General features: G+C 37.0%; 1 protein-coding gene across 2 annotated transcripts in view; it reads left to right on the top strand.

Moving 5' to 3' along the window:
• GXYLT1 (glucoside xylosyltransferase 1) overlaps positions 1-14,630 on the top strand; it is a 47,951-nt gene extending 33,321 nt beyond the window's left edge. For both annotated transcript variants that reach the window (XM_090275518.1, XM_090275517.1), the window contains 3 exons: positions 5,043-5,166; positions 5,473-5,645; positions 13,753-14,630. In XM_090275518.1, the coding sequence (XP_090131644.1) occupies positions 5,043-5,166; positions 5,473-5,645; positions 13,753-13,914 (459 nt within the window). In that variant the 3' untranslated portion in view covers positions 13,915-14,630. The remainder of the gene's footprint in view (positions 1-5,042; positions 5,167-5,472; positions 5,646-13,752) is intronic.
• The last annotated feature ends 8,277 nt before the right edge of the window (positions 14,631-22,907 follow it).

The following is a 22,907-nucleotide window of genomic DNA, read 5'->3' as shown; positions in this document are numbered from 1 at the left end:
GGCAAAAGTAAGTGTACAGTTGTTTGTATGGAAAATAATACAATCAATAAATAATAATACAAGAATAAACTATTTCATATATTCACAACTGTACACCTACTTTTGCCAACCTATGCTTCTTTTAATTACCAAACTAAATCATACTTATGAAAATTTAAATAATTCATTTTATGTAGAGTCAGAAAAACTATTACAGTATATGTAGAGTTCCCCCTTTCCACACCACTCTCCCCAGTTTCATTTCTTTACCCAAATTACATAAACTTTGTTATGTACCATATTCTTCAGACTCTTTAAAAAAAATCTAATTTGAAATTTATACACATGTACATTACACTTATATGTGTAGGATCTTTTTATACATATTTATCTTTTTTTTTTTTTTTTTACCTAGTAAATATATAATTGACTGCTTTTTGTCAGTACACGTAGTCTGTCACATTATTTTTTAAAGATTTTATTTCTTTAGAGAGAAGGGAAGGGAGGGAGAAAAAGAGAGAGAGAGAAACATCAATGTGCAGTTGCCTCTCAAACATGCTCAACTGGGGACCCAGCCCCCAACCCAGGCATGTGCCTTGACTGGGAATCGAACTGGCCACCCCTTGGTTTGCAGGCTGGTGCTCAGTCTTCTGAGCCAAACCAGCCAGGCCAGTCTGTCACATTTTTAATGTATGTATGGTATAGTGGAGAATGGATGAACTGGTTTTATTGTTTGTTGTACTATCTGACTCTGTTACAGTGTGGACAAAAATCTTAATATAATTTTTAGCCATTTATTTTTCCTCCTTTGTGAATGCCTCTTGTCCATATTCTTGGACTGTTTCTGTACTTGATTGACTTTCTAATTCTGTCGACTTGAACTCCTTTTGTATATAATGCCTTTATATTAAAGTCATTTCTCGTTTTTTCATTGGTTGTCTTGGATAATCTAGGTTATATCATCAGCAAATAATATTAGTGCTTTTGCTTTCTGTCCAGTATTTTTCTAGTGGGATTTTTTTTAAGTCAAAGTTTTTTTCCCCTTTGATTTTTCCCCTTCACGACTACATTGGGCCTTGTATTAATTGATTTTTCTTTGAATAGATATATTTATGTATGTGTGTGTGTGTGTAAGTATATCTGTCTGTGAATAATTGAAGAGGTTGAACCCAGTGAGTACTTGAGCATGGCATGTATGGTAGTTCCACCAGTCCTGTCTATTAAATGTGTTGCTGGTCTTTGTCCTTGTGCAAGTCATATTTTTCTTTTCAGATCCTAAGAACATTTTGTTAACCTATTTGGTAACTTATTTCAGAGTCATCCTCAATAAAATATTTTCTGATTTCCTTAAGTCAAACTAGATTTTTTTCGGGGGGAAGGAACTTTTGATTATTTTATAACTACTGTGTTTACTGCATTCTGGAAAACCTCACATAAAGGTAATACAATTATAGCAGATACAATTAGTTTAAATGTGTTTTTTTGTTTTTTTTTAAGGAATTCAAGCTTTTTCTTCAACGATAGATTTTTTTTATACCGACATTGATTTTATTATATATCCTAGTATAGCTATACAAACTTCGGAGAAGGATTGATGATTTATTTCTGCACTTATTTAATTTTAGAGAGAAAGGAGGGGAGGGAGAAAGGGAGAGAAACATGGATGTAATAGAGATACATTAATCAGTTGCCTCTTGTTCTTGCCCAACCAGGGACTAAACCCGCAATTTAGGCATGTCCCCCGACAGGGAATAGAACTGGCAACATTTCTCGTCTATGGGACAACATGCAACCCACTGAGCCACACCAATATAAGGGCGATTTGTTTGTTTTTTAAAGTTACAACCTGTCATAAGCTGATGCTGTTCAAATAATGATGTAAATAAATTACTAGAAAAATGCTAGATTAAGTTATCAGCCAAAAAAATATTCTGTTAAATTGCTATAAAAGTGTTTAAATCTTCTCTTAATTTCTGTACTTAGCCTTATAGAGGGCATAAAAAATTCACTGATTGGCATGCTGCACCCTGAACTTTGAGGAATACTGGCTTAAGTCTGGAGAGTTTAAGAAAATCAAATAGGAATAAGAAGTGCACTATTCAACTCCCTCTTTTCACACTTCAGATTCATATGATCCAAGGCTCTCTTTCAATTCTGTTGTTTTCTTAGGTATTTGACTTTGTGTTTTGTTTTGTTTTGTTTGTGTATATTTTATTATGTTGTTACAGTACTGCAATTTTTCCCCCTTTGCTCCCCTCTGCCCAGTACCCTCCTTCCCTCCAGCAATCCCACCTCCCTTAGTTCATGTCCATGGTTTGTGCATATAAGTTCTTTGTCTTCACCCTTTCCTATATTATTCTTAACTTCCCCCCCCATCTATTTGTACCAACCAGTTATACTTCTTAATCCCTGCACTATATCCCCACTTCTCACCCTTCCCCCTCCCAGCTGATAACCCTTCAAATGATCCCCATACCTATGATTCTGTTCCTATTCTGGTTTGCTTAGTTGGATTTGTTTTTATTTTTTAGATTCAGTTGTTTGTGAGTTTGTTGTCATTTTAGTGTTCATAGTTTTGATCTTCTTTTTCTTAAATAAGTCCCTTTGACATTTCATATAATAATAGTTTGGTGATGATGAGTTCCTTAAGCTTTACCTTGTCTGGGAAGCACTTTATCTGCCCTTCCATTCTAAATGATAGCTTTGCTTGATAGCGTAATCTTGGTTGTCAGTCCTTGCTTTTCATCACCTTAAATACTTCTTGCCAGCCCCTTCTTGCCTGCCAAAGTTTCTTTTGAGAAATCAGCTGTAAGTCTTATAGGCACCCCTTTGTAGGTAAGTCTCTGCTTTTCTCTTGCTGCTTTTAAGATTCTCTCTTTATCTTGAACATTTAGCGTTTTAATTATGATGTGTCTTGGTGTGGTCCTCTTTGCATCTAGCTTGTTTGGGACTCTCTGTGCTTCCTGGACTTGTATGTGTATTTCCTTCACCAAATTAGGGGAGTTTGCCTTCATTTTCTCAGATAAATTTTCAATTTCTTGCTCTTCCTCTTCTCCTTCTGGCACCCTTTTGGTTTGGATATTTGCACATTTAAAGTTGTCCGAGAGGTTCCTAAGCCTCTCCTCATTTTTTTTCAATTCATGTTGCCTCATTCTGTACTGGTTGACTATTTTTTTCTTCCTTATGTTCCAAATCATTGATTTGAACCCCAGTTTCCTTCCCTTCACCACTGGTTTTGTGTGGATTTTCCTTCGTTTCATTAAGCATAGCTTTCACTTCTTCCCTTATGTGTTTCCCTTACTTAAGGATATCTGTCAAGTCTATGAGCATCTTTATCACCAGTGTTTTGAACTCTGTATCTGTTAGGTTGGCTATCTCCTCGTCGTTTAGTTCTCCCACTGGAACCTTGATCCATTCACCGTTTTGGACCATACTTTTCTGTCTCCTCAAGTTGAGAGGTTCCTGTGCTTGTTTGCCTCTGTGTCTTAGGTAGAGCTGTCGTACCTGTTAAGAGTGTAAGGGGCAGAGCATTAGGTACTCGTCAGTACAGGGTCACCTATTTCACCACTTTGTGGCGCTGTATGTGGGGGAGGGGTCTGAGAGGGAAAAATGCCACTTGCTCAGCACTTGCCCCTTTTCCAGGCACTTCTCCCACTTTCATATGGGACTGGCACCTCTCTAGCTGTTGCCCTGGCCGTCGTTCCCAGGATGGGTGGGTCTGTGGACGTTTTGGGTCTGTGGGGGCCCTTTAAACAAGCAGACTCTGCTGAGAGACCTGCAGTTTCTTCTTCCACCCCAACCCCCACTGGTTTGCACATTCAGAAGCATTGAGGCTTTATTTTCCCCAGCGCTGGGACTGTGAGCTGTGCGGTATGGTCTGGTGCTGGGAGCACTCCCCAGGTATCCCTCCCAACTTTTTAAAACATGTGACTGCTTTCTGCCAGCCTGCTGCTGCCATCACCACACCACATCCTCTCCACCCTGGCTCCGCCCCTCCTACCTGTCTGGATGAGTACTTCTTCTTTATATCTTTGTTGAACTTCCATGCAGCTCGATTTTCTGGAACTTCTGGTTGTCTCTAGTTTTGAGGTAGTAGTATTCCATTTTAGTTTTGGAGAGACTCAGCGTGTCTGTCTAGGCTTCCATCTTGGCCGGAAGTCCTTGACTCTGTGTTTTAAGATAGTGAGCTGTGAGACTGAAAAGGCCACTGATGAAATTCAGTATCTTTTTTCTTTTAAACTGTCATCCAAGGATATATTTATTGATTTTAGAGAGGGGAAGAAGGAGAGGGAGGGAAGGAGAGGGGGAGAGGGAAAGAAACAGTAACATTGGTGTGAGAGAGAAGCATCAATCAATTGCCTCCCATATGCACTCTGACTGGAGACCGAACTCACAATCTAGGCATGTGCCCTAACTGGGGATTGAACGTACATCTTAGGTATATGCCCTGGCCTGGGATCGAACCTGCAAACTTTTGGTGTATGGGACACTGTTCTGACCAACTGAACCACCTGTCCAGGGCCAGTATCTATTTTTGATAATATCAGTTTTGAATGACCTCTTTGAAATGCCAGTTATAAAAGATTAGCAAGTCAGTCTAAAAATAATAGTGATTATGGCAAATAGTAATAGCTAATGTGTCAGGTACTGTTCCAGGTACTTTTTAATTGTGTAGGAACAGATTTAATCCTCAACAACTCTATGACATAGACAAAGACAGAGGTACTTTGTCTGGACATAATGACATAGGTACTAAACTACTCTGCGTTTTCAAATGAGGTCACAGTCATAAGACTTATGGCCTACTTTCCATTTCTTTCCCGACTTTATTACTGTTACCACTTCTACATGCAGCTTCAGATAGCTTCTTTTATCTTCTCCGCTCCAGCTGGGCAGCCTTACTCACATGTAGGTTTACATTAGAGTTGCTGTGTTTTGTAACAAAAGTTTATATTTATTCTTGTTGCTCTGTGATGATTGCTAAGAAAAGAATGGAGAACTGTCCTGATGCTACCATTTTGAACCTGGAAGTCTGAGGATCTTTTTAATATGTTTACCAACAGAATGATATGACACCTGTACGACTACGATGGGGAGATATACTTATGCCGTTGCTCAAGAAATACAAACTGAATATCACATGGGGTGATCAAGATCTGTTGAATATCATATTTTTTCATAATCCAGGTAATCATTTAATTTCTTTAATTCCTCATATTAGTAAAGAAAACTATACATGATACTTGGTCAAAGTGAAGAAATGCATGTATTTGGTTTTGGCTTATATTAATGATTATCACTATGTTAAAGACAGAATAAAACTTTCTTTGAATATCGATTTAGTAGAAAGAGATCTAAATGCCAAACATATTTTTTACTGTTTTAAGTTTTATTCTGTAAGGGCTATATTTTTAAACTAAAAATTTTGCAAAATATTAATTCTGAGGAATTAGAGTTGTTATTTGCTTCACTGTTTTGTCTTTCTTCACGTAGAAAGCCTTTTTGTTTTTCCGTGTCAATGGAATTATCGACCAGATCATTGTATATATGGAAGTAATTGCCAAGAAGCAGAAGAAGAAGGAATCTTTATTCTTCATGGTAACAGAGGTGTTTACCATGATGATAAGCAACCAGCATTTAGAGCTATTTATGAAGCAGTGAAAAATGTAAGCATTTTTTTTAAAGTTTTTATGTGGAAATACTTACAAGCTTACAGAGAATTTGTACAAAAATTTACATATTCTTTACTGTTGGAAATGGATATATTGTTAACATTTTACCTGATTTGCTTTATCATTGGTTCTCTTTATTTTTTTTTTCTAAGCTATTTGAATATGAGTTGAATACATCATGTCTTTTTACCCCTAAAAACTTGTATGTTTTCACTAAGAATAAGGATATTTTTTTTATTACCCACAGTACAGATATCGAACTCAGGGAATTTAATATTGATACAATACTTTACCATGCCTGTGGCTTTACTCTTCTTTGGTCTAGAACAGCTTCTCAGTCTTCCTTCGTCTTTTATGGCATTGGCATTTTGGGGAGAATAGAGCCCCTTAGCCCCTTTTATTGTTAGAATGTTCTTCATATTGGTTTGTTTGATGTTTTCTTATGATTAAGTTCAGGGTATACCCTCCTGGCCAGAATACTACTGAAGTAAATTTGTGTTCTTCTCTGGGTATCACATTCACAGTCACCTTTGTCTACCGCCCTCTTATTGGTGACATTGGTTTTAATCACTCAGGCAAAATGCTGTTCAAATTATCCATTGTATAGTTATTTTTCTTCTTGTAAACAGTCTATGGGGAGACTCTTTAAAATCATATAAATACCCTGCTCATCAAAATGTTCGTACTAGATTTAGAATCCATTGTTGAAAATCTTTACTATGGTAGTTGCAAATTGCTGATTGTCCTACTCTGGCACACCTTCCACATACAGCTTTGGCACTGTGCCCTCCCTTTTTGCCCATTTATTGATCTATACATTATTATATGAAATCAGTATGTATTTTTTCTGATGATTTTTAATGTGTTATCCCCTTTTATTTATGTTGTTCCAAATTTTACTGTTGGGAACCCCTTTTAGTTACCACCTCTTGTGCCCTTTTGACATATTACCATCATTATTTTGAATAACTCATGACTTATTCCAACAAATTCCAGGCTTATCTTGATATACCTTCCCTACCATAGCCCTGAAATTAACTATATGTCAGAGGAGCCTGGTTCCTTAGATAGGCTCCGGTTGCTAGGCATGCTTATTGCTACAAGGGTGTCTTCACTTCTTAGCCCTTTCAGTAACAGCTAGGAAATACAGTATTCTCTCACTTATCACGGGTATTACGTTCTAGACAGCCCCCCCCACCGTACGAAGTAGGAACGTCACATTTATTCAACGCTCTTAAACCTATGTAACTTTAACAACATACGTATACAGTACTGCAAAATCCCGCGATATAGTGAAAAATCGATGATAAATAATTAAATATAATATTTTTTAAAATTCTGTGATACAGTGAGGCCATGATAAGTGAACCACGATATAGAGAGGGACTACTGTATAAACACAAACACATGCATGTATGCACACATGCACACTTAAAATAATGCACCCACACCAATGCCCCCATTTCTGTTCCCCCAAGGTTCTTCCTTGCCATTTTCTATTCTATGCTTCTGTGTTTTATCTCCTTCTACAGTTAGAATTCTGGCTTCTAACATAAAACATTTTCTCATTTGCTTAATTCTACAAATTTTCTAAAATAATTTGAAAAATGCTTTATTCATAACCATTATCTTCACTTCCCTCTTCACAAAAAAACCAATGTATTAAGAGTTAAAGATGATTTTGAGCCCTTTATTTTCCCTTCCTGTGTCCCAGGACAAGGTTGTGTACTCAATATTGTGTTCAGAAGTTACTTGGATTAATTCTTTTATCTTCCCTTTCAGTGAAGTTAATTTTATTCATTTCAAATACAGTTGGGCTCATTTGTTTCGGTATGCTTTTAGTTTTAAGTACTTCCCCCCTGTCCCTGTGGGCTTGACTTTAATTTTATATGTGGAGTATTAATAGCCTTCAAAAAGTCAAACTATATAAGGATTTACTTAGAACTGTTGCTCCTTCCCCATCTCTTTCACCCCAGCGCCTACATACGTTTTCTGGTTTGTCCTTCCTGTATACATAAGTAGATACATGTATGTCTTATAATTCCCCTCCTAAACAAAATGTAGCATACTGGTTACATTTTTTTGCTCTTAGATTCTTTTCCAATTAAAATATCCTAGAAATGCATTCATTTTAATATATCTATCTAATTTTTTTAAATAGCATAGCAGTATGATACTCCAATCTGTATATGTACCAAAATTTATTCAACTCAAGTCTTTGAATGTTCCGTTAGTTTTCTAACAGTTTGGATTATAAATAATAAAGCAGCTCAAAACAATGCTGTGTGTATATTTGTATTGCCAGGAGATGTGACTTCAGGGTGAAGTCCTAGAAGTGAGGTTGACGGATCGATGATCATGCCTCTTTCACCTGTGGAGGGGTTGTTTGCATTGCCACCAACCATTCATGAGGGGGCCTGTTCTTCACAGCCTCCTCAGTGGAGTGTTCTATTAGGCTTTTAAATTTTTGCCTTTCAGATGAGTAAGAAATGGCATCTTAGTTTAGTTTAATTTGAATTTCTCTTGTAAGGTGGGCATCTTTTTATGTGCTAAAGAGCCATTTTTTATATCTTTTTTGGTGACTTTTCTTTCAACTCTTACCTGTTTATAATGTTTTTAAAATTACTGATACATATTTTATATACCACAAAAATCATCCATTTAAAGTGTAAAATCAGTGATTACTTAGCATATTTGTACAGTGATTTGCCCCATGAAGGTGTTTTGGTCCTTACTTCCCCTACCCTGACAATCGTTGCAAGTTCTTTATATATTAGGGATATTATATTAGTCCTTTATCTGCAATTTCTGTTATAATATTTTTCTCCCAGTTTAACTTTTATCTGTGACATTATTTTGCCATTTAATCTGGATTTTTAAAAAGACTATTTATGTGTAGAGAGAGGGGAAGGGCAGGAGAAAAAGAGGGAGAGAAACATTGATGTGAAGGAGAAACATCAATCAGTTCCCTTATGGTGCCCCGACTGGGGACCAAACCTGTAACCCAGGTATGTTCCCTGACTGGAAATTGAACCAGTGACCTTTTGCTTTGTGGGAAAATGCCCAACTGAGCTACATCAGTCAGGGCTCAATATGTTTTTTGTTTATTTTAGTTTTGTGTAATCAAGTTTATCACCTAACTACACTCAGGTTATAGAAAAATCCACCTATGTATTGTTTTATTACATTTAGTCCTTTACTTTTTTGTCTTGGGTGAGGAATAGATCTAATTTGATCTTTTTTAAATGGCAGTTTTGTCATCCCAGTGCCATTTATTTAAAAGCCTGTCTTTAACCCAAAGATTTGAGATACTGACCTTATCACATACTAAAGTTGCATTTGTAATTTCTGGATTTTCTGTTTTGTTTTACTGGTCTGTTCGTATGTGTGCTAATATCATTACACCATTTTACTTATCAAGGCTTTATGCTGTTTTATTATCTGGTAGGGCCACTTCTTCATAACCTGTCCTTCGTGTGTTCCTAAATCTTGTATATTTATTTTTCTACAAATACTAACTTGTTTAGCTACATAAAAATCTTGTTGCTATTTTTATTGGGCGTTTATCAGCTTTATGTATTAGGGGCTGCTGACATTCTGATGGTGTTGAGACATCTTAAGAACAAGGGCTGTCTTCTAATTTTTTTTTTTTTTTAATTTCTCTCCATTTCTTTTTTTTTTTTCCCAAAGGATTTATTTATTTTTAGAGAGTGGAGAAGGGAGGGAGAGACACATCAATGTGTGGTTGCCTCTTGCACTCCCCCAACTGTGGACCTGGCCTCACAACCCAGGCATGTGCCCTGAGAATTGAACCAGCGACTCACTGGTTTGTAAGCAGGCGCTCAATCCACCGAGCCACACCAGTCAGGGCTCATTTGTGGTTTTCAGGAATGTCTAGTAGTTATCTTCATATAGATTTTGAACATATATTGAGTTTATGCATAAGTATTTTACCTTCTTTGTTGCCTTTGTAAGTGGGGTTTTCTCATTTTTAAGCATTTGCTTTTATTGAGTTTGGGGGGGGGGGAATTCTGCCTCCCACCCAACCCCCTGACCAATGCCCAAGATAGCTGTTCTCTCTCTCTCTCTCTTTTTCCTTGTTCTTACAGTCCCCTTTTGTTTGATTATGGTGGTTTGACAACGGGAGGTGATTACACTTCACATTCCTCTAGATTGGTGCATGAAACCAGGTCTCAATATGTTGGGGGCCAAGACTTGGGACAAATCCAAATGAGGATTGAATTTATGATTTTTTTTAATGAGCTGTATCACTCACTATGTGTGCAGCTAGTTTACTGATACCTGGGAGACATATATGTGACCACTTAACCTCTCATGTAGTTCTCTTCTCTGTTAGGCTACATTGTGCCTTATCTTATATGGATGTGAAGACAAAACATAAGTAAATGCTAGGAGTGCCAGTTTGGTTTTGGTGTGGGTGGTCAGGAGAAGAGCTGATGTCCCTATTGGCTGAATTCTCATTCTTACTAATTTCCATTGACAGAAGACCTCTGGTCTAGTACAGCCTCATTAATAGGAATAAGGATAAAAATACTTGAGAGTTCTGAGACTTTGCATAAAAGACACAAAAGAATGGCGTTCTTATAAAAATGCAATTTGTTTCCTTGGAGCATTAAAAATCTGTTATTAAGGAATGAAATCTTGCTAATTTATTTGATCTTTTCTCTGATCTTTTATAAATATGTATCTTTAAAAAGCTGAGTAATGGTTTTAAGCTGATTAATTACACTCGATTTTTAAAAAAATAAACCTTTTAAAAGGATTTCAATACTGAATTAATGATTCTTTGTTTTGGGTCTGCGGTAACTCCATTTGTCAACTTAATGAAGTTAATCAGCCTTTTATGGTGCTTTTGGTTAGTGATTTTATCTTCCCTTATCTATAATTCAGCAAGAAGTGTAATTTTTAAAAGAATTACATTCAAACAAAGGTATTTATGCAAGTTGCAGGCAGATGCTTAGTCATAGCCCTCGAATACAGTGAACAATATGAATTACAAAGGATGCGGATCATTTTTCAATTGTAAATGCATGGCTGGGTCTGCCAGCAGATCAGTTTTTACAGTCCATACATATTTGTTAAATATTAGTTGTTGAGTGAATTAAAATATTAAGATTAAAAATTTCAAATTCAATATGGGAACAGTATTTTATTGCTCTATAAGATACTTTCTACATGTATTTCATTCTGAACTATTATATTTCTTGGTCTTTCTATGTTAATTTTTATTTACTTCATACCCTGCTCTTATTTGCATAGCTACCTCGGCAAGGAGCCTTGAGTGTTTACCTCTCACACTACCCTCCTAGATAGAGTTGCACCCAGCATCTCTTGGATTGAACTGCCATTCTGCCATATTTGAAGAACATGTTCTGTTCTTTGAAAACGCCTTGAATTACCTAATTGTGGTCATCATAGCCTTACTAGTTGTTTGCTGCCTTTCAGTTGACAGTCATGTATAAAGAGCCAGACCTTCCTAAAAGTTTGTGTACTGGGTGCTGCATCAGTGACGGGGGAGAGTGCTTAACTGTCTTGACAGGCTTCTCAGAGGAGCTGACATTTGAACTGAGTTGAAAGGATGACCACCAGGCAGGTGAAGACGAGGCAGGTACAGCATGCAGTATGGAAGAAGCCTGCAGTTAAGTTAGGGCACGTATAATCTCTGGGAAAGGAACACCTCGATGCCAGTTTTGTACCACACAGCTGCGGGCATTTCGCGGTCTGTGAATGGAAGAGTGCAGTGACTTCAGGCTATATTCATATCAGTGGAAATTTTGGTAATTTATCATCTAATTTCTTCTTTTAAAGATTTTACTTATTTTTATAGAGAGGAGAGGGGAGGAAACGGAGAGAAACATAGATTTGGGAAACATTAATTGGTTGCCTCTTGCACACCACCAACCAGGGACCTGGCCCACAACCCAGGCATGTGCCCTGACTGGGAATCGAACCAGTGACCCATGGAGTCACACCAGCCAGAGCTCATTTCCTTTCCTTTCTTTCCTAACAGTCAAATTACTTGTTAAATGGTGCTCTAAAGAGCTCAGTTCTTGAGATACTATTTTTATTTCAGGAAAATAGTCATCAAAAGACTTTTTCAGTGGTGAAAAAAAAATTTTAACCACAAACACTGGCATTTAAATCCCACGAAAATGAATGAACTGAATCCGAAGTACTTCATACTCCTGGGAATTAACTCATAAACACCTTTATAATGTTTTGTTTTGTTTTTTATTTGTCATTGCATAGTAAGAAAAGATCACAGTTTGGTCTTCCCATTCTTATCCACCTTTCAACCACAGTTGTCCAAGTATGTTTTTTGTGTACATTGAAATGTTTTGAGAGTATCACTTGGTAAAGGGGAATAACCTTGATAACCGTTACCTTCTTCAACCAGGCTGCCATTTTTAATCCCAAACAATTTTATATAGCATATCCATATACAGCTCAGCGTCTTTTCCAGTTTCCCACTATTAAGTGAACTTCACCTTTCAACAAGATTTTGGAAACTCACTTGGCACAGTTTCATTTGCTTATTTGGATTAGGCAGTGCTGTGTGGTGGTAAAGTGCTTGCACTTTTGGAGCTGGATAGCTGGGGTGGAATCCTGGCTTTGCCACTTACTAGCTTTGTGGGAAAATTATCTCTCCCTGCCTTAGCTGTTTCATTAGAAATGGGGATAATCATATTACCGATTTCATAAAGTTGGTGTGAGTCTAGCATGGACCCTGGAATCTATAAATAGGAAACTCCCTTTTAAACCAATCCAGCTTCCAGTAGTTTCTCCCAGGTACTTATATGCTGGCTGTTGTAATTTTTATTACATTCCTCCCAGTTAAGCTTCACCCCTGTTTTTTTGTTTTTGTTTTTGTCTTTGAAACAACTTCAGATATTTATGTTTAGTATAGATGATTGGGTTTTAAAAATCACCCCAAGAGTGATGGTTTTACACATTTTATGCTCACATTTAGCTCAAAAGATACCAAGGTTTTGGATCTGCATTGGTGTTTCTACACTGATAAAAATTCATGTAATAAATTAGCACATGTTCATCCTTTACCCCTAGATTGGCTTTGGCTTCAGCTTCCTACAGAGTTATGAATTATGATTTGAGTGGAGCTTTCTTTTCCTCTCCCTCGTGTCTGGTTGTGAGCCTTCGGGATAACCTTGGGATTTGCAGCCCTCCGAGATTTCAGGTTCTGAATTTCCTTTGGGATCTTGCATTTCTCACTGACTCCAGACTTTCACGTAAAATCTTCTGTTTGCAAGCCCCATCCATCTTTCTCACTAAAAATTTCCCTAGTTGCAAATGCTAATAAAAAAATATACCTGTTTGAAAATACAAGAATCATAACTTAACCACTACCACACAGTTTTCCAAAATATATTCCTTGGGATATGGCTATATGTGTGTGTGAGTGTATGTATGTTTTTGGTTTTTTGTTTTTTTTTACAGTAAGAAAGGACAAGTTAGAAATACATTTTGGAACTAGTGTACCAAACAACATTCAACAGATGTATTTTATTTTACTTTTTAGAGTTTTTCATGTGCCAGTGTAAATCCCCATGAAGAATGTATAATCTTTAGCAGTTCTCAAGTGTGTATTTATCTTTGGGATCCTTTTGTGCAGTTAGGGTTCTTTGGGAAATGCAGAACTGTGCTCACATTTTGCATTCCTGTCATTCCATGCCTCTGTCTCATTCCTTTCCAGTTCAGCCTCAACGCTGATTATCAGAGTGATTTCGGGCATTTTGTTAGTTTCTCTCACAGCTTTTGGTCGTCATCTGACAGCAGTATTCTCTGCCCTTGAACATGTAAGGACTCTTGCCTTGGCTTGTAATGCCCTGCCTCCATTATCTTGTCTGAAAAACTTCCCCTGATACCCCAGTGCTTTACCATTGCGTCCTTCCTCCTCTAAAATGTGAGGCCATAGTTCTATTTAATTCATTGAAAATATTTGTTGAGCATATGCTTTTTCTGAGACTTTAAATGGAGGTTGACAATACTAAATTGATTGAAGAAGTTATTTAGAATTAATTACATATTTATATGTATTTGTTTTTTTATTTTTGTTCTCTAGTGTTCTTTTGAAGAGGACCACATCCGTTCCTTATTAAAACCTTTAGAACTGGAATTGCAAAAGACAGTGCATACATACTGTGGAAAAATTTACAAAATATTTATTAAACAGTTAACCAAAAGCATACAAGATCGTTATGATAGACCACCAAAAGAAAGGTGATTCTTGGAGATCACTAAATCAAATGAACTAAACCAACAAAATATTAGAAGATATTTGTGAAGGAACAGTCTTCGATGAAATGTTCAGAAGGGATTTATTCATCTTCAAAATAATTTTTTTTCTTGAAGAAGTTAAATGAGCAGTATATTCATTTAATGAAGAATAACTTAAAGTCTTGGACTCCAACAACTAGACATTTTTCATCTCTGATGTTTTGTAATGTTATTTGCTGTCATTCCAGTATTGATGAAAATATTGACTGGTTGTAGCCTACGGGCTTTGGTTGACTTATTCTCAAGTGAGTGAGAACAGTAGGGGTGTGTGGATGGAGATGTACCTCATACACAGTGGAAACACTCCAACTGTGAGTATAGCAATAATTTTATGTCAGCACTAACCTCACTTTAAATGTGTGAGAAAACGTTTACAGGAGCAGAAAAGATTCTGTTTCTAAAGAAATGTGATGTACCCATTGACAATCTACATGTGCCTTTAAAATTTCATCTCTGTTTTCAGATCTTTTGTGACAATCATATTTAAAGTTATTTTTAGATTACAAGTAAACTGCACATTAAAATTGACCTGTATAAGAAAGAGGGAAAACAGTGAAAAATTGTGGCATTTTATTCTCTCTGTAAACTTGTGAAATGTAGTATTTTCATTTGTATATGCTAAACTGTCTTGCCAAACTCAGATCTAAGATCATTAAACATACATTTTGGGAAATATTTTTTATCACTTTAAATGAAAAATTTCAGCTTTACTGGGCATTCTGGAAGAAAAAAATACTGATAATAACGTGAAAACCTAAATAATATACATGTATGATGGTGGAAAATGTGATGGACCAAAATGTGTAACTGTACGTATACTTCCTGTGAACAGTAATTTTAGTTACAATGGAGCAAGAAAACCTGCTCATTTAAACTTTTTTTCTTCTACCTCAAAATAACTTTGCAAAATATTTTTGAAGAAGCAAATATATTGAGCCTTACTCTAAATAAGTGAGACAATATTCATGGATAATTTGGATTAAGAAAATCATTACCTCTGACTATAGAGAAAGTAGCTTTGATTGGGTCCATGTGAATGTCTTTCTTTTGTGAATATCACTTAAGACAAACTTAAGACTTTTTTTTTTAGTGTTGAAAATACAAAAAATATTACTTCTCATAGTGTTCTTGACCACTATCTAATATAAGCTTGGAAGGTATATAGAAGGTTTTTTTTTTTTAATGGTCTCTAAATAAGACCATTGCCTGCTCGGCTGTATTAGACTCTCGGGTGTGGGTGTGGAGCTTGTTGAGAATGGATTCCTGGCTTTCATCTTTGAGGACTGATCCACTGTGTTCAGGGTAGGATCTACAAACATTTCCTTTTAGTGACGAGATTTTTAAAATTAAGCAGAAGTAGAGAGAAGAATACAGTGGTGCCAATTGCCCAGATGAAGCACTTACCAATATCTTACCATCCTATTCATGTCATCTGTCCCTTTTTTCTTTGCTCAAGTATTTTAAAGAAAATCCAAGACAGCATGTTATTTCACTGCCATGAACACTTGGGTAACTACAGTGACATCATACCTCCTCCAAATTATGTGAATCTCCTGTCCTTAAGCAAATTACCCTGATTGTCTCCTCTGTTAGAATCAGGGTGCAAAAATAAGTCACATTGTGGTTCTATTTTTAATAAGCACCTCAGGTGATTTTGATGTCAGCTAGTTTGGGAACCACAGGGAATCATTTAGCCAACTTGAAGGTTGAAACTAGAATATCACAATTCTTGGCACAGTTGGTGGGTTATAATTGTGATTCTGAAATATTAGAGGAAGTAATTTACCTTCTAAGCATGTTCCTTAGATTTAAGTTCTTCATTGAACAGGGAATCTCAGCCTCATGGGCTCTGATATGATTGATTGGGACTATGTGGAGTGGGGTCATAGCGTAATCCAACTGGACTGCACACCGTGGTCTCACACCTGCTGTGGCTTATTTACACTGTCACACAGTTTACCCGTGGTCGACCATTGGGAGATTCTTCATCTGGTTTATTCAGATCTGGCCTAATTGGGCATTTTACCATAAATAGGGTTATGGTGAAAATTTCCCACTTAAGGACTATTTTTTACCTAGAATTTTGAATATCACAAAAAGTTCATAAAAATATTAAAATGAATTTTCTGAATTTATTTTTAGATAAGGTAACTTTTCTTGAGAATTTATAAGAAATGTAGCTCTCAGCATTAATGAGGTTAAATTACAGAACAACTTAGAGACTATTATATTTCTTTTCATAAAACAGTATATCTATGCAGTTTATATAAATTACATTATGTATTCTTCGAGTCTATGTGTTAGAACAATTCCGACCTCAGAACTATCTCTGGGCTACAGTATTACCAAAGTGGAATGAATAAAATGTAGGGAAACTTTATTTGTACGAAGTAGTCATCCTAAAAGAACTTGGAAAACTTTTAGAAATATATATTGTGATTTACATTTTAAGAAAATACATAATTTTTTTCCCTGTGAAGAGTAGTTGAGAATGTAGTAAGTAACCTACTTATCTTTTGACACTTTAGAGCCTGCAGTAATATTACAGCTTACTGTTGCTCTCCCATCTAGCCTTCAGTCAGATGTTCCCTGGTGCAAAGGAACGAAAACCAGACTGTGAACTGGATCTGGATACTCTTCCAGGTTAGGGACCCAGGCATATCACTTAACCTTCTCTGTGCCTTGGGTTTGTAAATAACCAGTGTGCTCTTCTAACCTCACAAGACCCAGTAGTCATGAGTTACAAAGTTAAGAGACTCAGAGGATGGTATTGAAGACGTTGTGCATGGCGTATGTCAGGGCACAGCCCCGTCACTGCGAAGTTCTCTTTGCCCTGTTGTCTCCTATACAGACCATTCTGTCTTTTGACATGTATTATAGCTCCAGTATTAATTTTCTTATGTAAGGGAGAGAGAACAGAGAAGAAGAGAGTGATATAAGTGAATGGTCAGAAAAAAAAAAAAGAAGGAAAAGAGAGGAAGTGAGAGTGAGGAAAGAGAAGGGGATAAGAGTGAGAGTGGCAAAAGGCAGAGTAAGGAAAAATGGAATGAGAGTGGGTAAATCGAGACAGATGGAGAGAAATGGTGTGGAAACTGTCCCTTACTGAGTTGTGCCCCCCCCCCCCCCCCCCCCTTGCGCCGCTGTCTGCCTTCCTCTGGTTCAGTGCCAGGGGCCCTCCGGGTCAGGAAGGGTGCTGGCTTTCATGGAAGCAGGCAGCAAGGCTCCCTTTGTTCAATTTGTTAATACTAGAGTTGTTTCCCAGTCACACTACTCACTTACTATTTAGGACTAAGGATTTAACATTGTTTTTGTTCGTTTGTTTTTACTGGATCCCAGTTTATGAGCTAGGACCTGTGGGAACACGATGACACTATCTCCCTTCAACATTGCCCTTTTAGTTGTCCCAAATATTGGGTTATGCCAACACTAACCACATAGAATCACAGGAGAGGTTAGGGTGGAAGGGATGGCCTCGTTAGGTTTGAAGGGAGCAGGAATTTAGTGCATCGGTTTTCCAAGATGATACTGACAGGAAGCCAGGCTGGGAATCACTGCCCTATCTTGAATGGCAGCTTTAACAAGAAATCACATCTACTGGTCCCTCAATAGGCATACTTTCAGTTGAACCGTTATGAATGGATCCAAGAGAACAGGAGACAGCAAAATACATTAAAAAGGAGAACCTTAAAAGATAGTATTCAGTGTCTTCTTTTTCTGAAGTTTATATTGGAAGTGATAAGTGCCTTAGGTAGTAGTCAGAACTTCTCTAAGGTATTTTTAGAAAGACCACTGATCTGTTTTTTTCTTAAGTAACTCTTTTTGGTTCCTTAGAGTGAATGGGGAAGAAATGTAGGGGAGCAATATGTCATGTGTGGGGTCAGTTATACATTTATTAAATGTAATTTCAGGTGTCTTAAAGCAACAATTGCCTTTTAATAGTTAATGAACGTAGATTAAATGATTTGTATTGTAACAGGTTTGTTTTTAAAAAAATTTTTTATACGCTGCCAAAGCAACCCTTTTTGCCTATTAAGTTCTGGCCAAACTGCTCTGATGTTTGTTTCTTAATTCATTGAACATGAAACTAGATTAAAAAAACTAAGTTATAAAGATATATAAACTTAAGGCAAGTCTAAAAGGTGGCACAAGAATGTTCTTTTTAAAAAACAAAGTGAATGTGATGTTATTTCAACTATTTAGTAAGTATAGGATTATGAGAACATGGAATAACATATTGGAGTAGGCAATTTAAAGTTGATTATAAATCAATGTCAAACTTTTAAATGGAAAATATGTATTTTCACCTCATCTATCAATAATTCCAAATGTCTAATGGGATTATTTCTTTACAGTTTTCTACAGGCTCGGCTTTCAAACAAAAGAGAGCCTTGGAAAAGACAAGAAATGAAAATTTCTGTAACTGCTAATACCATGAGTGCTAGTTAGAGGATCTGTGGTCAGACATTTTGATATCAAACTTAACTTAATGTGAGTTTTTGATTATGTTTCCATATATACACAATTTAGATATGTGAACATATCCACACATATAACACCATAGCAACCCCTTGTAAAAATTGAATAGAACTCAATAGTGTATGTTGCTTAAAAAGTAAATTGACTCTTTGACTATGGTGGAAAATAGATCTTCTCAACCTTTGTATAAAATCTCTTCAGGGAATATTGGAATGTTGTGGAAAAATAATTTAGGCCTTATAGTATAGCTGTAGACTATGTCATTTATTCAAAGTTTAGCAGAACACACATATGTCATATTCATTATTTGAGAGCTGGACCAGTGGTTTTTGATGGGGTGCTGTAACAGAAGATCTATGAAGGAGAACATGGTTTTCAGCTGTTCCTGAAATAAAAAAAACTGGTAAAGGTTGCAGGTGTCTCAGTTTTTCTATAAACATTTTGCATAAATATGTTAATAATTTGAGTAGAACGATTATAAAGCTGTAGAAGGCATCTTGGTGTACTGTGATATGCAGAGATTACTATCCTTAAACTGCTTTTTACCTTAAAATATTATAGTTTTAAGATAATTTGGATATCTTCAAGTATTTTATGTATCTTGACATTTATTAAAGGTTGTAAATTGGGCTGTTACCTGAGAATAATGGAAAGTTGCTTCATTTTGTTTCGGGGGAGCTCAGCTCATCTTTTTTTGAGAAACTATGATGCTGTTACTAAATAAACATCTCAATAAATGTTTAATTTCTTCTAATGATGTGTCTGAATTATTCTATTAATTATATACAATTTTGGAATGTTTTGGGTTGGGATGCTTGATAACTAGGCGTCTAGAAACTTGTAAGGAACAGATTTCCCTCAAGTGCTTCATTCTGTGGAATAACTTAATAAGGTCATGAATTTTGAGGTAAACTTCAAAAATGAAATGATAAAACAGTTGGGTGAGATTTAGGCCTAAGAAACAAGTTGAGGATCAGAGGGATGCCATTAAAAATCTGATAAATAAATTAGAAAGGAACAGAAAAGACAGTTGAAAATTAAATTGCTGACACAGAGGAAAAGTTTAGCACAATAAGTCAAATAAATGCTACTCACCAGCAGCAGAATAATCTCAACATATTTCTAAATGCTTATTATGAGGATGGATGAAACAATTTCCCAGGCAGGCCTAGCATCCCTTAAAAGAGTTGGCTTTCTGAGATTAATCCTGCAATACCTTAGCAAAGTGAATAAGGAAGAAGGAAAATTAAAAAATGGAGGAAGGCATAGCAGGAAAAAATCCCCCAAAGAAATAAAATGTAATATTAGAAAAAGTAAAATCAAATAAAGATTCAACATTTAAAATGGGACAAAGTAATATTTTTAAACAGTTTTGTACAGTAGTCTTCCAAAATACACATAATTGTTATATATCAGACATAGAAGTTTACGTATAGCAAAATCTTACAGAAATACAAGATATTGTTAAAGCCACCATAATAGTGTCAATTTTTAATAAATTTATTTCTGAATTGGCACATCAAGACCAAAAATAAACAGGTATATTCAGAGGACTTAAATAATGCAATAAATAAACACCATATTTTATATCTATACTGTATCCATATATTTACAGAATTATTTAACCTGCAAAGAAAACCTTCATAAACTTGTGTCTTAGGTAGGATTACCTGGGATGAAAATGGACTACAAGTGACAGAAATCCAAATTAATGGTGACTTAAAGAAAATAGAAGCTTATTTGTCTCTCACGCAGATGTGGGTGGGTTGTCAAGTCTGATTTGAAGGTTCAGCTGTGCTCAGGGACTCAATCTCCTTCTTACCTGCTTCTTGGTCATTTCCAGTAAATGGCTTCTATCAATGGTACAAGAATGTTTTTCTGGTCCATTTATCATGTCTACTTCCCAGTTAGCACAAAGGAGGAAATGTAAGGAAAAGGTCCTATTCCCAGCTTTCAATACAACTTTTGGGATGTATCATGAATTACCATCCATTTGGCTCAGCACCTAGTCAAATGGACTACCTAGCTGCAATGGACGTTGAGATTTTTTTTTATCCTCCCCCAAGGACATTTTTTCATTGTTTTTTTAGAGAGAGAGGAAGGGAGAGAAACATCGATGTGAGAGGAAAAGATCAGTTGGTTGCCTCCTGTATGCACCTGGAGGCATGTGCCCTGACTGGAAATTAAACCCACAGCCTTTTGGTTACGGGATGCCTCTCCAACAACTGAGCCACACTGGCCAGGGCAAGGCTGAGATAATCTTACATATTCTTCTCATGGTCCCAGATAAAATTTGTCATGACTACTGCTGCTGAAGAAGAGGAAGAGAAGAACAGATATTAAACAAAAACAATCACTGTGACACCTTGCACATCTGAAAATGTGTTTTTTTGATATTTCCTCTACTGAAAAATTTAGCTGGGTATAGAATTATAATTTGGGCAGTTTGCCTTTCAAATTTGCAAAACATTGGTCTATTGCCTTTTAATTTCCTAATTGCTTGTATTAGGGTTCTCCAGAGAAAGTATATATATAATGAATTGGCTTACACAATTAGGGAGGCTGAGTAGTTCCATTATCAGTTGCCTGCAAGCTGGCAACCCAGTAAAGCAGCTGGTGTAATTCAGTCCAAGTCCAAAAGGCCTGCCTGAGAACCAGGGGAGCTAATGGTATAAATCCAAGTCTGAAATGAAATCAGTATCTCAAAGAGAGAGTTGCATTCCCCTGTTCGTCGCAGCATTACTCACAAGAGCCATGACATGGGAACAACCTAAGTGTCCATGGGTGGATGAATGGATAGAAGATGTGTTGTTTATACGTAATTGAAAATGATTGAGCCTTATAAAAAGAAGGAAATCCTGCCATTTGTGACTACGTGGAAAACTCTGGAGGGCATTATGCTTAGTGAAATAAGCCCAACCAGAAAGACAAATTCTATATGACCTAAGTGGAATTCAAAAAAGATGAACTGATAGAAGCATAGAGTAGAATGGTAGTTACCAGAGGCAGGGGGAAATGGGGAGATGTTGGTTGGAGAGTACAAGATTTTAAAGAAGAGTAAATTCTGTGGCTCTAAAGTACAGCATGATGACTACAAGAAATACCATATTGTACACTTGAAATTTGCTAAGAGAGTAGGCCTTAAATATTTACCATACACAGAAAATGTTAACTGAGGTAATCATTTCACAATGTGTATGTGTATCAAAACGTCATGTTGCACATTGAATATATACACCATGCCTTAGTAAAGCTGAGGGCAAAACATCCCCAGTCCATCTGCAGGAGAAGATAAAATGAAATGTTCCAGCTCAAGCAGATAAGATGAAATGTTCCTCCTTCCTCCATCTTTTGTTCAATTTGGGACCTCAGTGGCATGGATGATGCCCATTGACATTGGGGAGGGTAATCTACTGAGTCCAACTCAAATGCTAATCTCATCCAGAAGCACCCTCACAGACACACCTGGAAATGTTTAATCTGCAGACCCCTTGGCCCAGGACAATTTATTAGGGTGGGATAATGTGCTTTTTACTACCCTCATACTCCGGGAAGCCAACTTATCTTATGCTTTTCCTTTTGATAACACCATATCAATAGTTCTTTAGTTATATGCTACGTAGTATGGAAACCCCCTGGCTGGTTTGGCTCAGTGGATTGAGCGTCGGCCTGCGAGCTAAGTGTCGCTGGTTCGATCTTCCAGTCAGGGTACATCAGAGAAGGAAAACTCTGACTCCAAAAAACCTCCGCTGCCTTGTGGCATACCTCTTCAGGGGAAAGGCTAAGGGAGTAAACCCCGACAGAAAATCCGGAGCCGGAGTCCCTAAGGCGGTTTGACATTGTAGTCAACACCGGCAACTCCTGCGGCGCACCTGAAGCCAAGCTGTATTGACTCTGTCTTTCCCTTGGACCCTTCAGCTGCGAAGAGGGGGGGGGGGGGTCCAACTGCATGGGCAACAGCAGACCCTCCATATCACCCTGCCCAGGCTCTGTAGCTTCAGCTTCACTGGAGAGGACACTCCAGCGTCATCTCAAGATGTCGATTCAACACGGGAGGAGACAGATACCGTGTCACTCCCGAGTCGGACTGCACAGCCATTCTCGGCGGTGCAGATAGACTCTTAAGAAGCTACACCATCGTCTCTCGAGACGGACAGCTGCCAACGATGTATGTATGTATATGTATGCATATGTTATGTGTATTTGACCACATGCACAATAAAGGCCTTAGTGATCCTCTTTCAGCTTCCAATTCCAGAATCCAATTTAAGTAGAGGGTCCCTTCTGCCCTAGTATTAGACACCCTGATAGACAACATAATGCTTTTTAATAAAATGTAAAGGAGCGGGGATCCTCCCCCAAATCCCCATAGCTTATGGTTTTGGGGAAGGGGAAAGGAGATAATACAGCTTTTAAGGTACTTTGCATACCTGTGGCAAGCTGGTAACTAGATAATAGCTGTGC

The sequence above is a fragment of the Furipterus horrens genome, unplaced genomic scaffold (genome assembly GCF_987537825.1).
Source record: "Furipterus horrens unplaced genomic scaffold, mFurHor1.1.pri manual_scaffold_4, whole genome shotgun sequence".
In the NCBI taxonomy this organism is placed as follows: domain Eukaryota; kingdom Metazoa; phylum Chordata; class Mammalia; order Chiroptera; family Furipteridae; genus Furipterus; species Furipterus horrens.
Note: the sequence above shows the minus strand (reverse complement) of the source record. Positions and strands in the feature narration are given on the sequence as shown.